Here is a 16650-nt window from a genome sequence, read left to right on the forward strand (position 1 = left end):
GGTGTCTTACACATGTGGGATCCACTCCGTGTGAAAGGGGACACGATCATCCTCATTACACCTAATAAGCACCTTAAGTTTGTTGGTTTATTAATGGCCAGGATGTTTAATAACATCCATCCTCTACGGTGAAGACTACATTGTTAGGAAGACCACATTGTGATCATATCAATGTGTATGTAAAACCAGATTTCAAATATAGCACTTCAATATGTTCTTTTTGGTTATAGCTGCAGGACAGTGTCCCCTTGGATTGAATCACATAGCAGATACTCGATTAACATGATTGAGATAAAATTATGTTTCTTATTAATTGTATTTCACAATTTCACTACAACCTGTTTATATTACAAAGTATGATGTTAGTTTTTAAACCAACAATATTACACCACCTAGTGCTCTAACTACATTACTTTTCAAGAAAAAAAAAAATTGTAATGAAGAATAATAAGAGTGAGACTTTACACAACATCAACAATCAAGGTGATTGTAAAGACCATTCCCAGTTCAAAATTTCTAAATAATAGCAACCTTAGGTTTTGATACAACCAATTTTCCAAGATGTTTTCTATCTGGGCATGATGGTTGGAACAACTCCACTAACCAGTTCACTGCCAGATTCATCAAATGCTGCATAAGGAATCTTCACAATAGAAGATGATGATGGAGTTGTCACAACCTTTTCAGCATCAGTCACCATAGGATCTATTGATCTAATGTCCGAATCAGGCATCATATGCCATATACTTTCAAGTTCTCGAACCACCTCTGTTGTTGAAGGTCTAGCATCTGTTTCTTCTTCACAACACTTGAGAGCCAAAGTCAAAAATCTCACCACACATTTAGAAGGATAAGATCTCATTCGACCATCAATAATCGAAAAGATCATACCAGATTGATACATGGCATTAACCTGAAACAGATAAAAGCCATTAAAAAAAATCTATAAGAGACCATTTTATTACAAAAGTTTAACTACTATATCTAAAGGATAAAAAAAAAATGAACATTATGTCGTAGTGATCATAAATATAATAGATTTGAATGACTGTTTGGCATAAGGTTGGAAAATGAAGATTTTAAAAGATTTCAATATTAAGTTAAAATTGGAACTTTGCAAATGAGGAACTCTCTTCTGACTATTCATGCGTAGCATAAAATGACAAATGGTAGGAGGAAAAGGAGACAGAAAGATAGACAAAATGAAAACTGCATGAGTAAAATAAATTACAGAAGAACAATTTTGCTTTCATGCCCAATCACCTGATATATCATTAGGCCCTATTGAATCAAAGGCAATTGGGTCTATGAGGTTTTACCTCTCTAACAATGTTTTTGCCATGTGAAATTGGCTGCATCCCAGTTAGGAGTTCAAGAAATACGACACCAAGACTATAAACATCACTCTTGTCTGTCAGTTGATGAGTTAAGAAATACTCCGGATCTAGGTAACCCTGCAAATTTTATATAGAGAATGAGAGAATAAAGAAATAGACATAATCACATCTATGACATTATTAAGTCTATTTCATCTACAATTAGTTTCATTTATTTATTTATTCTCTTTTTAAAAAAAAAAATTGCTAAATTTATAATTTTAACAAATATGGAAATATGGACAACACTATTATCAATTCATTTTTATTGCGAAAGAGTTAGAAGCCCATGCTAGATTGTCAAATGTTGAAATCGTATTTTTAAAAACTGGACAGAGAAAATAACCTAAAAGGAAAGAATTTCTTGGTTTTCTAGTTGGACTTCGGTTCAACCAGTGGTTGGACTGTGATGTCTTAAATAATAATATTTCAATTAAATATATGTTAGCTTATGTTATTAACTTGTGACCCTAAATATTCTTGCTCTTAAATTACTTTTGATTTTAACCTGGGATGGAGGCTTGGACAACCTCATTTCCATATCAAGAATCAAATCCACATTTCTATATCAAGAAGAAAAGATTAAAGGGAAGAGTGGCTCATTCATGTGTCAAATACACTTTTAACATTTTTTTTTTCTTGTATAAAAAAAAAATATTTTCTTTTTCTTTTTCCTTTTTTCAATGTGAGACTAGTTTAGGCATTAATGTTGAAAGTCCCATATTGGAAATATAAAGAATGATATTATTCTTCTTCCTTTAGTTTAATGTTTGACTTGTTGCTCGGCCCAATTATTCATTTTTTTTTTTTTTTTTGAGAAACAGGTTTTAGCAGTTGAAGTGTTGGTTTTCTTGTTTTAATTGGTTTTTAGAAAACTTCCAATTTTGAGATAGGTCTGGACTGGTAGGTCTTGGTTCACACAGTCAGTTTGGTCTGATTTTTAAAAGTGGTTGAAACATATAAAACTTATAGGCACTTAACATGCAGCACTAGTGTCACATATGGAGAACACCGGTGACAAAATCGGTGATAGTGGGGGGAAAATTCACTCATAAACCTAGATTCTATGGAGTTTATAATTCTAGCATTAGTTAAGCATAAAAAATAAGTGTCTTACTGGTGTCCCCTTCACAACTGTAGATATATGAGCAGGCATAACACCTTCAATATCCGGAACAGGTGCAAGTCGCGAAAGTCCAAAATCAGCAACTTTTACCGTATACTTAGAGTCCAATAATATGTTGCTAGCCTTGATATCTCGGTGAAATATTGGAGGATCAGCTTCAGTATGTAGGTAGAGGATGCCCTTAGCCGATCCCAGGGCAATTGACAATCTTATAGCAAAACTCAGAGGTTCTTCAGACTTAGCTGTATTATTGCACGCATGAACCACTGATAAGTCATTAGAATGGAATGTAGAATTTTAAAAAGTAAATTTGTTCTGTTTAGCTCAAAAAGGACAGAAAAGAGGGGGGGGGGGGTGGTGAAGAAAAATTGTAAATTGAAATTTTCACTTGCATTCATATGCAATGAAGAACGCTCAGAAAACATTATAGTGAGATCAATAAAGGCAAGCTTAAAGAATGAAAAAGGCATACCAGAAAGGTGATCCCTTAGAGTACCATTTGACATAAACTCATATACCAACATCTGCATGCAAAAAAAATACTCAGATGAAGCCCTCTCTGATGCATGACAGGCTAGAATGGTTCAACAACAAAATTAAAAGATAGGAAAAATAAAGATAGAACCTAGGAGTCAGCACCAAGTGAGGAAAAACCACCAAAAGTTAGCACTTAGGGTTGGCTGGAGTTGGCACCAAACCATAAAACCAAAAGAAATTTTCATTCATAAAAAATAATCACCATTTGATTAGAGTACAATATTTGCTTATATAAAGATACTAAACACTAATTCTAATTTACATAGGAAACACTACTTATTGAATCACAAAACTACCCTTGACTTTAAATAAAAATACTAATTAACCTAATTATTTATGGCCTGAAATAAAAATATAATTGATGTCTAAAAAGAAATCAAAATAATTCTTTGCTTGTGCTTCCCACATCACTCCCCAAGCTAAATTTTCAACACAAATTAAGCAACAAAGTGCAAGAAAAACTTGTCCTAGGAGTGAACGCCAAACAACTTTGCAGGAGAAACATAATGCTCATGAAAATGAAAATGAAAAGCTATCTTCTCCCAAGTTCAATGCTAAAGGAGATATATAAGGTTTTGATGCATTTTTACAAGTAATCCTTAATTTATGAAGATCTCTATATATAACTCTATATTATTAACAAACTTGGCATAACATCTCATCTTAAATGTCTCTAGATTGAATTTGATTTCTTTTATTGTTTGCAATTGTTCAAAGCAGCTATATGCACGATTTTACATCTTTCAATTTTTCACTCTTGCAGATGAGAAAAAGTACCTGTTCACCTTCCTCATCGCAATATCCAATCAAAGACACAAGGTTTCGATGATGTAACCTTGATAACAATTCTATCTCTGTCAAGTACTCTGTTTCACCTTGTAAGGATCCCTCTCGTGCACGTTTTATGGCCACAACTGTACCATCAGCTAGAATGCCTTTATAAACCTTTCCGTACCCTCCTTGGCCAACCTGAGTGGAGTCGTTAAAGTTGTTTGTAGCCATGACCATTTCTTCAAAAGTGAAATTCTTCGCACCATCAATTTTTATGGAGGCCTTAGACACTGCATATTAAATACAGGTCCAATGTTAAAAAATGAAACATAGTGACATGTGCTGCATATAAAGATTCTATGTCCATTTTTAAAAAAATAACTGATAAAATTATGTATTAATTATCAGAATGTTTTACTTATGCTAACACACATTACATGTTACAAGTAAACAACATTGTTAACATAGTTGCTGACTGGTTGTGGTATGCAACCAACTGTTTTCATTTCTAAATGATGTTTCCAATCATGGGCCAGTCCAAACTTGGCTGAAGCTTGCTCAACAGTATAAGCTGAGGTAGGGCTAAGATATTGACCAAGCCAGGCTAAGGCCTTTGTAATTGTACAAGCATCGGCCTGATCCAATTGATAATCAGGTTGTAGAATAGAAACAATTACAAGCAAAGTTAAAAATCATGACATATCTACCTGAATACCCTAACTTCCTGAACATAAGATACTCACAATGACGTCTTCTCGAAATTGAATGGTGCTTCCTCATATGCATTCTCAGTATCAGTAGAGTAACAACTGCAGACAATGTAACTGCACCTGCAATGGTCCCCACTACTATGCCAGCCAATGCGCCTTTGCTTAAACCAGAGCCTGGAGAGTTGTCATTCTCTGCAACATTAGTGAAAACTATGAGCACAAACAAAATCAAAGCTATCCAGCATTATTCCTCTCATATATGAATACATGAAAGAAGGGAAGATATGAATGAGTAATAGTTCATCTATCCTTGGGGTCAAGTCATAGGTGACATAGGGTGTGAATTTGAAGCGGTCTTCTTGATCAGTATAGGTGAAGATTAGAACACAACTTAATTGCCTAAAAAATTAGAAATCATCTTGAACTAAGAAATAAGAATTGCCATTATTAACTTATGTGGTGGATCAAAGTAGTGCAAATGCATCTGTTATACCACTGAGCATCACTGGTGCGTTTGGATTAGCTTTTTGAGGAAAATGCATTAGCTTATTTGCTGAAAGTTGGCAATAGTACAGTTCTACTTAGAAAGAGATGATGTTTTAAAAAGCTTTACATAAGCAAATAAGTTAAAAAGCTAATGGAAAAATGCTAATCCAAATGCAGTAGGACCTTTCTTCAACATAGTTGGCAGCAAAAGAAATGGTGATATCCACTTAAATGTGCCACCCACAGACAAACTACACATCTCTCAGAATATGAACCCAAACAAAAACATAGCAATGACATGGGCTTAAAGATTGCATTTTAAATATAGAGAATTTTAAGGTACAGGTCAAAATAAATTGGGGAAAATAGTTGTACATTCGTCAACTGCTAAACAAGCATTAGTTTCAACTACAAGAAAGCTTTTCGATAGATGCGATAGAATTTCAACGTATGGTATCTGCTCCACAATGATTGCTCTTTATCGTCAAGTCAAGACACTAATTGATTTTTGGTATAGACGGGGTTTGAACCCCAAATCTCTTATTTGATGACAAGAGGTTTTATCAATTGAGCTAATTAGAACCCACCAATTACAAGAAAGCTTTGTTGTAAAACATATCAAAGAAGGGTTTCGAGACAGACCATCTTTATAGAAGCCCATTAGAGGGAAGCGGATTAGTTCATAAGGTCCAAAAAGGTCATTATCCGAAATATTCCATGATGTGAACATGCCGAAGATGCGACGAACCTCACTCATATTGAACTTAGTAGCACTGCTAGCATCATACACAGGAAAAAGCTTCAATTCTATTCCCAGTCGATGTCCGTTTTCCCATGCAAAAGATTCAATGGACAGCTGATAGAGAAACAATTGAAGACCGGATGTCAAGTATTCCTCAAATTTATCTTTGTATGGACGAAAATCTAAGAATCCAGGACTTTTCAACCGATATCCAACAAACAGAGGGGCAGCACAGAAACATTCTACTGGAGCTGTAGAGGAATTTGAATATTCGAAAGGGGGTTCACATTCTTGAGCCAGACAAACAGAAGTTGTATTTGTTGAACTTTGACTGCTATTTTCATCCCCAGGTTCGAATCCACAGAAGTGGGATAGGCTGGAGTTCAAACATAAGGGATTCCCTTGAAGCCTGAAAAAGTTGAAAATAAAAACAAGTGACATGATCATATCAATGTGCTATGTCTGTTACACCTTGCAAAACTAAAGCTACAAAGATAACATCCACAATATTTTAACAAGTATTCACATTTTGAAAATGCATTTTGTTACACATGAAGTTCTATATGAAAAACTAATTAGAAAGCAAAGAATGTGGAAGGAGGTATAGAAGCAAACCAGACAGTGACATTTGGAAATAGATCAAGGTTGCCTGTAATATTTGAAAGCTTATTATTCTGCAACTCCCTGCAATACAAAAGAACCAAAAGCAATAACTTAGAAGATCCAGTATGAGAGCAACTTTATTGAAGTCAACCCAGGAGTTTACAACTTTGAATTTTACCAAAGACTGTTATCAGAAAAAGGAATCAACTTTATTTTGAACCAATAGAAAAACAAGATGTCTGTTTGATGTGTACACACCCCCAGAATTTTTTTTTTTTGATAGGTAACGTAAAATATTATTAAAAATCATAGCCAACCTGAGTACATTGGGAATGTAACATTGTTGTTTAGGTAAAAGGGAAAATGGACAGTAACAGAAAATGCTCCTGTTAGTGCGCCTTAGGTTGGTTAGATTTGATGAGGATGAATACCAGAACAATGACACATGGTGGTTCTTAAGGCAAGGGGGTTAGGATTTGTATGGCTAATATGCAAAATCACCCTGAGAAGGCTCCGCATGGGGCAAAATAAAGCAAGCTTGGGCACAGCCGAATCAGAATCTGATTGGAATCTTGAGCAAGAGTTCAACTATGAAGATCCAGATTTTGAAGTGTCAAGAATCAGATACTGGTTCTCACTTCTCAGCAGAATGTGCTTGGCCAAGTGTGTCAGATTTTGAGTCCTAATAAGTATTCATTGGCTCAGGATGGAGGGAAACAGAAGAGCATTTGGGATTTGGAAGAATGATTGAGCACAACAATATTGGTTCGTTGGCCAAGATTATAGAGTTGCTAATGCTGAGTTGGAGGGGGGTAGACTGGTGCTGTGCTAGATGCTGAGGTGAAAAACCGGTGAGAAGCTGTTGGGCTTAAGACTAGGAAAGACTATTGAAGCCCAATGAGGAGAAAGGTTTAGACTGGAGGAATCTGTTTCACTAGCCCATTAATAGTGATTCTTTAAGCTTTTTTCCATTGGAGAAGATAGATGGGAATGATACTGTTAGGCCACCACTAGTGGCGGTTCAGGAGGGAATAAAGAAGTGGACAAACTGTCTTGTGGGGGCATTTTTTGGAGAAAGCTCCTCCTTTCTTCTAGGTTAAGAACAAGGTTAAGAAACTGTGGCAATATTTTGGTTCTGTTGAAGAGATTGCTGAAAATGGGATGTTTTTGTCCAAATTCAAAAAAATGCAAAGGCTATAGGGAAGAGGTGTTGGAATCTTGCAAGTGGCATGTGATCAATAATATTTTGATACTGAGATGCTCTGAACCGGATATGCAATTCATAAGTCCTTTTCTAGCTAAGATTCTTATTTGGGTAAACTTCCATCATATTCCTGTTGATACTGGGAGCGGTATGGACATAATGAGAGGACATTTTCGAAGAGGCCAACGTAATTATGGCAACCAAAGGAGTCTAATGAGGTACAGAGCAAAGTCGAGAAAGAGAACACTGATGATGATGGATTTATTGAAGTTTCAGATAGAAAGAGGAAAGGGATTGAAGTAATTTAAGAGGGTGAAATTGTGAGAAGTGTGGAGATGAAGCAAATATCTCAAAGGAAAGCCCTTGATTCAAAATTTTTTTCTTGTTTGATGATGTAGGGGAGGAAAAGTATGATGATCAAGGAGTAGAAGTTCTTGTTCTGGAGGATGTAAGTTTTCAAAAGACCAATGGTAAAGCTAGCCTGGGCAGCTACCATCTATCATCTTTGGCTTTTTCGAAATTCTCAAATATATAATGGGAGAGCCAGGCTTGCAAGCTATAGGTGCCAACATTAAATATAGGTTGTTTTGGTGTAACAATATAAATCATACTGCTTTGAATAGGCCTCTGTTGTCCATGGTTCTGTAGCAGTTGGCTGTGTTTCTTAGGTATAGTAGTTTCCCTGCTAGTTGTAAATGTTGTAAATATATACATTGTCTAAATGAAAGATTTATGCATTCATCAAAAACAAAAACATTTTCGTTCAGGTCTTACACTGTAAGTTTCTTCGTTCCATTCAAAGTCCTATTTTGCCAAATGATGGATGGAATAGAGCCATTCAATGAATTGTTTGCAATTGACCTGCATGGGGAACGCAATTTACCAAATAAATCCAGTTTCTTTTATTAACAGTTTAATTTATTGACTGATATTAACTAGTAACTTTACAATCTCACTATTGTGATAAGTGGAAACTCAAATCTAGATTTTTTTATTGGAAAGTTACACACGTAGGCAGTGGGTTTTGAACCCATGACCTTACCCTCCACCCATTCTTACGAAAAGAGGAAGTGCCATTTGAGCTAGAGCTCATTGGCTCAAATTTATATAAATGTGAAGAAAACAAATTTCTGAGCAGATAAATATGAAATAATTTACAATAAAATTGAACCACAGAACTAAACACAGAAGAAGGAAAAAGAAAGGGAGAATACTCACAATTTTTGAAGTTGAGGGAGAGACGAAAAGCTGGTGGGAATTGCCCCAGTTAGACTATTGTTGGATAACAAGCTGAGCATATTGTTCAAATAATAGATGTTAGAAGTCAAGGGAATTGCTAGTATAAATTATCTTCAAAAACTACTTAAAAAAAAAAAAAATTGAAACCTGACAGACACGTCTGTAAATATTTTGGAATACCTGGAAAATAAGTTTAAACAAAACAGGAAAAAAAGAAGCAGATAGTTGTCATTCAGGAGATGGAGAATCTTACATAGTTGTCATATTCCCCGAAAGCCTATATGAAGGTATCGTTCCATTTAGCTGATTTGAACTGAGATCTCTGAAAATGATATAAAGTAAAAAAATAAAGAAAACATATGTAGCTAGTGCCTCATGGAGTTGTCTTTGACAAAGTAAAGAGAAAATTTTATTCAGCCTGGTGCATTTATTTTTCTGATTTAAAAGCCATACTTGATCATCATAGGACTACTACAAAGGAAAGCAAAATAAAGCAACTTACAGATAATAAAGGTTTGGTATTTGGCTCAAATCCGGAATTGGTCCCTGCAAACTGCAGTTCCTAAGGCTCCTGGCAAATCCAACCAAACCCAAAAATTATCAATCTTGCATTAAACATCACGTCACATGTGAATGTGCATACTCCTTAATTGCCATCTTGCAAGTGTATGAAGCTTTTTTGAATTAAGAACATGAAAGCTTTATGATATCTGATTAAGATAATCTAGCTTATTTTCAAGTTGTGCAGACTACATAGTGACATGGAACGTCAAAGAGCAAAGGATCAATAAGGAAATCCTGACTTGATCAGTGGACCAGTGGCCATGATGTTTCACAAAATTGCAATGAAATACCTTCATGCCAACCAACACTTCTAAGTTGAATAACTTTCCCATTTGTATTTCTTTTCAATGAAAGTTGGAATAATTTATGTATTTTTCACCACAAAAAGTACACCATATTATCTATCTTATATTACCATTTTATTTTGCTAGTATTTTCCTTACTATTTTAGTTTTGCATTTTAGGAAAAAACAAAGCTTCTTCTGTCATTAAGCCAAAAAAGTAAATAAAAACTTTTAGCCTTACACTTCAAGGCTAGCACCTTGCTCTGCCTTTACTTTTGGGACCCAGTTACAAACATATGATAATAGTATGAACTTACAACTTCAGCAAATTAGACATTTTGCTATAAGAAGCTGGAATTGTAGCCCCATTGAAGTTATTGTTATCAAGTTGACTGAAAAACAAAGAAAAATGAAACCATTAAGAAACATGAATATAGATACTTAACAAATGTTACATTGTAGAAAGATGAAAAGTGAAAACTTATAAATTATAACCTTGTTCAAGATGAAAAGCAAACTAAAAAGAAAACAAATTCACAATTTTTAAATGTAGAGACATTTATGTGATAGACACAAAAATATATTTATGCTCTAGGAAAGTAGAAACCGTACAGTATCCGTAATTGTGGCAGTTCAGAGAACTCTGGTGGAAGATACCCTGATAAGTTGTTATTATCAAGAAGGCTGCAGGTGCATAGTTGAAGATGGTTACTGATCTCACAGATTGTACTGACAGATGACTCATACGAAATATTAGAATATGACAAACTACTGACTTACAAGTGAAAAAGATTTGGTAACCTAGATAACTCACGAGGGATTTGCCCACTGATTGAATTGTTATTCATGTGACTGCTCACAAAATAGAGAAGTGGAAGGGTTAGTCCTTGCAGACCTGATTTAGACAATATAACATCAGAAATATACTCACAAATGTTGCGTTGCGTTCAAGTTTGCAAATGATGTGGGTATTGGTCCTGATATATGGTTTTCGTCAATTTGTATTCTGTTCAATTTTGGAAGGTTCCCAAGCTCTTCAGGTAAAAAACCTGTTAATTGGTTTCCATTCAGAAGCCTGGAAACACAGAATTAAAGACAAAGCAAATGCAATGCAACGTTAAAATACCAAGTATTCCGAAAAATAATATAAAGTAAAATTAGTCCAGATTTGATAAGGATCGTCTCCTATATTATTTAGAAATCAAAGACTTTCAATATGCATGAACTAGTAGCATATCTCCATTTCTTAACAGTAAAGGAATATAATCATCTTATAACATTGTTGAGCATCTAATCTAACAAGCAGTGAAGCTTCTCAACTTACAAGAGTTCCAAAGTTGTAATACTGCCTATCTCCTTTGGTATTATTCCACTTATGCTGTTCCACATAAAATCCCTTCAAAAGAGTAGATAGAGAAAAATATATTAGTAGGATAAGTAAATCAAATGCTACCATTGGATTTTTGAATATTAATTGAAAGGTATCCAAAAGCTAGGATTCAAATAAAGATATTTGTAGCACAAAAAAATTATCCTCAAATATCCTTTGCCATACAATATTTTCAAATTTGATAATTGGCCAAGCGCTGGAGACAAACTTCCTGACAAATTCATATGTAGTAGTTGCCTGCAGAGAAGCATCCCAAAAGAAAGTTATTAAAGCACAATAGCTAGCTCTTCATTGGAAATGCTTAGATGCAATGCAATTAATAGCCAGGTTTTATCAAAGCTTGACACTCTTATATGTGAACTTGTGACTAGTGTATAATCTAACAAAATGCCAGGCATGAGATAACAATTGAGTCTGTAGGCAATAAGTTTTATAATAAATCATTAGTTATTAATTTTAGACAAATGAAAAGATCATGAAGACAGATTTTAAATTAATTAAGACCTGCTAGTGATCATTTGGAAAATTGTGGCTAATAGATCCTATTCTAATAAATTTCTTTAATCTCAAATGAACTACAGAACCAATGAATTTTGTTTCCTGCACCAACTACTATGAGAAGATATAAAAGTGGAATAATATATCTCATCATGCAAGGGGACCAAAAAGAAATACAGTAAGAAAAAAATTTCTGTGTGAAAGAAAATATGCAACATTATTCACATCAATAAGGCTCCCTGATAGAAATAAATTCAGGAAAGGTTAAAATCATACAATTGTTGAACATGTAGATATCCATCGTCTGATATTGTATTGTTGCACACAACTCCTGTCCAATTTGAAGTACATGGGTCTCCTTGATCCCAATTACTCAGAGTTTTATTTGGATCTATCAAACTGCTCTTGATGGTCTGCAATGCCTTCACTGCAAATTAATACAAATGTTAATTATTGTTTCATCAACATTACATTTAGAAAGTTCATAAGCTTTGCTGGTCCTTGTGTTTCTATACTTCTAGTATCTGGGTTTCTGCATTTAAGGAGAGTGAAGTTATTTTTAACAAATATGCATTAACATTATTAGCAGCCCCAAGTTTTGAGCATACACAATCAATAAATCAAATAGCAACTACAGTCCAACCATATGCAACATCATTTTTTTGATAAGTAAGAGAATAATTTATTAGAAAGAATAATCACGCGAATGCGAGTGTCCTTGAAGAATTACAAACGGGTACTCATGAGGTCTAAAAAAAAAGTCGATAATAGAACTACAAGACACCCCCAATCAATAGACAATATTCAAACATAGATCTCAAAAGGCTATTTTTAATATCTTGCACAGATTACTTTTCATTCTTAAAAGTCTGGCGATTCCTTTCTCTTCATATGGTCCACAAAATACAATGCAAAGTAGATTGCCGTTTGCCACACTACCCTATTATGGTGATGTCCAAACACCCCTCTTCAACTATATGCAAGACTAATCACTCTTAATTTGCCAAAACTCTTAGGAAATTATGAATTTAATCATTTAAACATTATTTATTATAAAATAACTTGTTAGAGAGTACACAAGTAAAATTTCAGTAGAGTGGTGAAAGTTACACACTATGTTACGACAGTGTGTAACTCAGTGTAAATAAGCGATTTCAGAAAAATAAGCATCCCCTCAACCTCAAGAACTTAATAGCAAAAATAGCTTGTGAATCATAAAATGCAAAAGAAAGCAAAATCACCTTCATCCGGGTTGGTAATCCCAATATACTGAGCTCCAACAAGTAGTGAAGAACAACACAACCATGCAACAATAAATAATCCACAGGTCCAAGCTCTTGACAGATACATCTCACTAACACAGAGAACACCAGAGCTCTCAAAGTTCTCTTAGTACCCAAGTCAGGAATTTCTGGTAATACCCAAGTGCTCCACCTAATAACAAGAATGAAGAAACAACTATCAAAACTCACACAAATAAATTCTAAAGCAATTCAGTTTAACTGAAAAAAAAAAACCATTACAGTACTGGTGGATAAATGTATGAATGAATACTCAAACCAAATAAGAGAATCACTCAGAGTTGTTGTCCCTTACTTACAACTTGAGAAGAAACAAAGTGGCAAAATTGTAATCAAAATGTTCACATATATTAAGATTGAATAGTTTGAAAAAAAGTTAACCAAGCAGATATGATAGACTACAATTGAATATTAGAGCAGAAGTTTGAAACTTTAGATTAGACCTACATTCTCAAAAAGATTAGACCTAGTGAAGGGTGGTATCTTGCTGACCAAGTCTCCATTAGGAGTGCTCAAGAATTTGAATTTGTCATTGAAAATGGAGATGACAGCCATAGCCATAGTCACTGAGTCACTGACGTTGGGTTTTCAGAATAAAAAATAGTGAAAGCCGGAGCTCAGACTTTAGCTTCCTGATGTCACATTTGTAGTGTTGACCTTGAATCTAAATCCTCTCTCTACATTGTTTTATTTGTAGTTTGATTTATTTTATTATCAAATTCAGATTTGGCCTGGTTGCTGAGAAAACTAGGGGAACAAAATGTTTCATTGTTTTGGGTCTTACATTTGCACATTGGGACTGTTGAGTTAGTTTGAGTTTATATCATTCAAGTTGGTCGTGGGTTTTTCTTGATTACGTTTGCAGTGGCAGCCAGTTCTTCGATTTTTGTTTTTTTGTTTGCTGACATTTTGCATTTGGGTCTTTCTTTGATTTTAGGGTTAATTGCACTTTGTCCCCAAAGATATTGGGTCAAGTTCGATCCAGTCCACTAAGGTATAAAATCAACCAACGTCTTCCTTGATTGATTGGGGTAAACTATTAAGAAAATCGGTTAACTTTAATGAAAAGTGAATTTTTTTTCTTTCTTAAATTCGTGTCCTGGCCACATTAAAAGGTCTATTAAGCCCTTTATAACACTAAATATATACACATACAAAGTCAAATTAGATAATTAATTTAATCAATGCATGTTTGGTGAATTCTAATTACTTTAAACTAACATGATATCGGGCTGTGTCTATTTCACGCACTGAAAATGCACACACGCACACACAAATGCTACGCGGCTAAAGAAAACAATAAAATATAATATAGTCAGCTATACCAATTCCAAGTAAGCATTCTTCATATTATCCAAGAATAAGTCAGTCAAATGACCAAACACTTGCTGATATTAGACTCAAGCTCACTCTCTCAGTCTCTCTCTTGAGTTCCCAACTGATGGTTCTTGGAGAACATGAATAATGAAGGTTGGTTGTGTTCTTGAAGTTAGCATGGGTGGTCTCTAGTGTTAATGGAAGAGGTGGGCTCAGCCCAAGACACAACCCTTGCCTTCCCCAATGATCCAGTTGAGCTCTTCAAAAGATGGGCTATTATGGTCTAGTTGAGCTTCTAGCTTAAGGGAATATAAAGGGGAAATTGAAAATAGACATTTGGATTTTGGGTATTCTTGGTTTTTTGAAAGGGAAATTGAAAGGGGAATTTATTCTAATGTGATGAAACAATCTTCTAACTGCACCTTCTCTTTCCCCCAAGCATCCACAATGTACACTACTTAGGTTTTGATGTTAAATTAAAATTGTGTTTCTAAGACATAATTTATGTATAACATGATTACTATTGAATTTTTGCATTAGAGATATCCAAACTGATATGTTGAATTGAAATAGTGTTTCTAAGACAATTTCTATATAACATGAATAATATTGAATTTTTGAGTTAGAGATATCCAAACCTTAAAGGTTTGAATGTTTGATATCCAAATTGATATATAGAACTGAAACAATGTTTTTAAGACATAATTTCTGTATAACATGAATTCTATTGAATTGTTGTCTTAAAGATTTTAAGGTTTGGATGTTTGATACCCAAATTGAAATGGTCTTTCTAAGACATAAATTGTGTATAGCATGAATACTATTGCATTTTTGCCTTAGAGATGTGCAAACTAATATGTAGAACTGAAATAGTCTTTCTAAGACATGATTTCTATATAACATGAATTTTATTGAATTTTTGTGTTAGAGATATTCATACCTTAAATGTTTGGATGTTTGATAACCAAACTAATATTTAGAATTGAAATAGTATTTTTAAGACACAATTTCTAAATAACATGATTTTTGCTTCCATAATATCAATATTCGTCTTACTTTATAGGAAATGATTGTCGTTCGTTTTTTTGAGAATCAAGAAATGATTATCTTAACATTGTGGATCGGATTGTAATAAGATATTGACAAGTCATGTGTCATTTGGGTGAACATTATAATCACCTTCTCACTCATAATACGTCAGTTGCCTTCACTTTTATGGTCACTAGCCGCGAATCCGTGTATTGTGCGTGATAATTATTTTATGGTGGTTTTATTAATTAATTAATTTTTTTTTTTACAATTTAAACTAATTTTATAAAGAGTAATGTATTTTGTAATCATATTTTTATTTATCATAGGAACAATCATAAATGTAAGATAGGAACAATTATAAATCATAAATATAAATTTTGTCGTACCAAAATGAAAAAAATACAATTTTTCTCAAAAATTTAAAAGGCTAGTTAACAAAAATATTCATTTTTTAATAAAAGTTGTAGGGGTGAATTTTACAAGTCAACAGTGGGCTTTGGGCCCCGCGCGGAGTCTAACCATGACAAGAAGGGAAAACGGGGCCAGAAGATTTCCAGCCCAATCCTGTTGGGTCGGACTTATTTAAGAGGCGTCCGAGGAGGAGTGCCTCCTCGGACACACCAAATGGGAGTCCAACGTACACCCTACACACAGTGAGGAACCATCCCAAGCAAGAGGAAAATGTTAGACAGGAGGCAACCACAGCTGCCGCATTAAATGCAAAGAAGCTACTTTTCCAGCCGCATTAATGTAAAGAAAACAGGTGAATAATGTTATCTTGGCCAGTGCAACTCACAGAAAGATAAGGTGGATGTCCGATGGGACAGGCACTCAAGTGAAAGTCCAGATGGTTAACAAGTGTAAGGCCTTTATCAATTTGAGGGTGCTATATAAGAGAAGGAAATCCCCATGAAGAAGGGATCGGAGGATTGAGGAAAAAGAGAGAGAGAGAGAGAGAAGTGAAAGAATTCTGTAGTTTGTAACCAGAGCAAGAGGTACACTTATACGTCTTCTCGGATCGATATCCTGTGAACTAAAATGGAATATTCTCACGTTCAATATGCTGCATGGAATACCTCTAACTGACGTTCACTTCGTCTAGCCCTAGTTTTGTAACCCACTCTCTACAAATTCATTGTTTGGGGACATTTGGGCCAGAACCACTTACTTGCTGGGCCTGGGCCCCCAAAAACCACCCCTACAAAAGTTATTTATAACATTTTGTGAATCATTAAACAGAATATAAAATTTGGAAATTAATTTTTTTGTTTTAAGCAAACTTTCTCAAACCTTATTTTTTTCTGCCTACAATCCAAAACACCGAAAAATGTAACTAAGAAAATTAATAAAACTTAACAATGATTAATTGGACCAATTAATAAAACAATTTGTTGTAATTTCATCCACCCAAAACATATTATCAAACAAACAATTATTAGCAAAATCTAAGACTTAAATTTCTATATATGC

At 34.3% G+C, this 16650-nt stretch overlaps 1 protein-coding gene across 5 annotated transcripts; it reads right to left on the reverse strand.

Annotated features, from left to right (window-relative positions):
• Positions 1–286: 286 nt before the first annotated feature.
• Positions 287–13408, reverse strand: LOC126726724 (probable LRR receptor-like serine/threonine-protein kinase At1g06840). 5 transcript variants are annotated; one of them, XM_050432090.1, is made up of 21 exons: positions 13279–13408; positions 12772–12964; positions 11807–11957; positions 11198–11269; positions 10967–11038; positions 10574–10717; positions 10423–10494; positions 10255–10326; positions 9960–10034; positions 9297–9365; positions 9048–9116; positions 8774–8845; positions 8330–8416; positions 6364–6432; positions 5649–6157; positions 4554–4712; positions 3817–4100; positions 2975–3026; positions 2494–2744; positions 1320–1454; positions 287–913 (listed from the first exon to the last, which is right to left on the reverse strand). In XM_050432090.1, the coding sequence occupies exons 2-21, from the start codon at positions 12878–12880 to the stop codon at positions 569–571; spliced, it is 2868 nt and encodes a 955-aa protein (XP_050288047.1). In that variant the 5' UTR covers positions 12881–12964; positions 13279–13408; the 3' UTR covers positions 287–568. The 5 variants fall into 5 exon arrangements, with proteins under 5 accessions (XP_050288047.1, XP_050288040.1, XP_050288028.1 ...); XM_050432083.1 differs by lacking the exon at positions 13279–13408 and adding an exon at positions 13107–13261; XM_050432071.1 differs by lacking the exon at positions 13279–13408 and adding an exon at positions 13131–13255.
• Between the last annotated feature and the right edge of the window lie 3242 nt (positions 13409–16650).

Source organism: Quercus robur, chromosome 1 (genome assembly GCF_932294415.1).
Source record: "Quercus robur chromosome 1, dhQueRobu3.1, whole genome shotgun sequence".
Lineage (NCBI taxonomy): Eukaryota > Viridiplantae > Streptophyta > Magnoliopsida > Fagales > Fagaceae > Quercus > Quercus robur.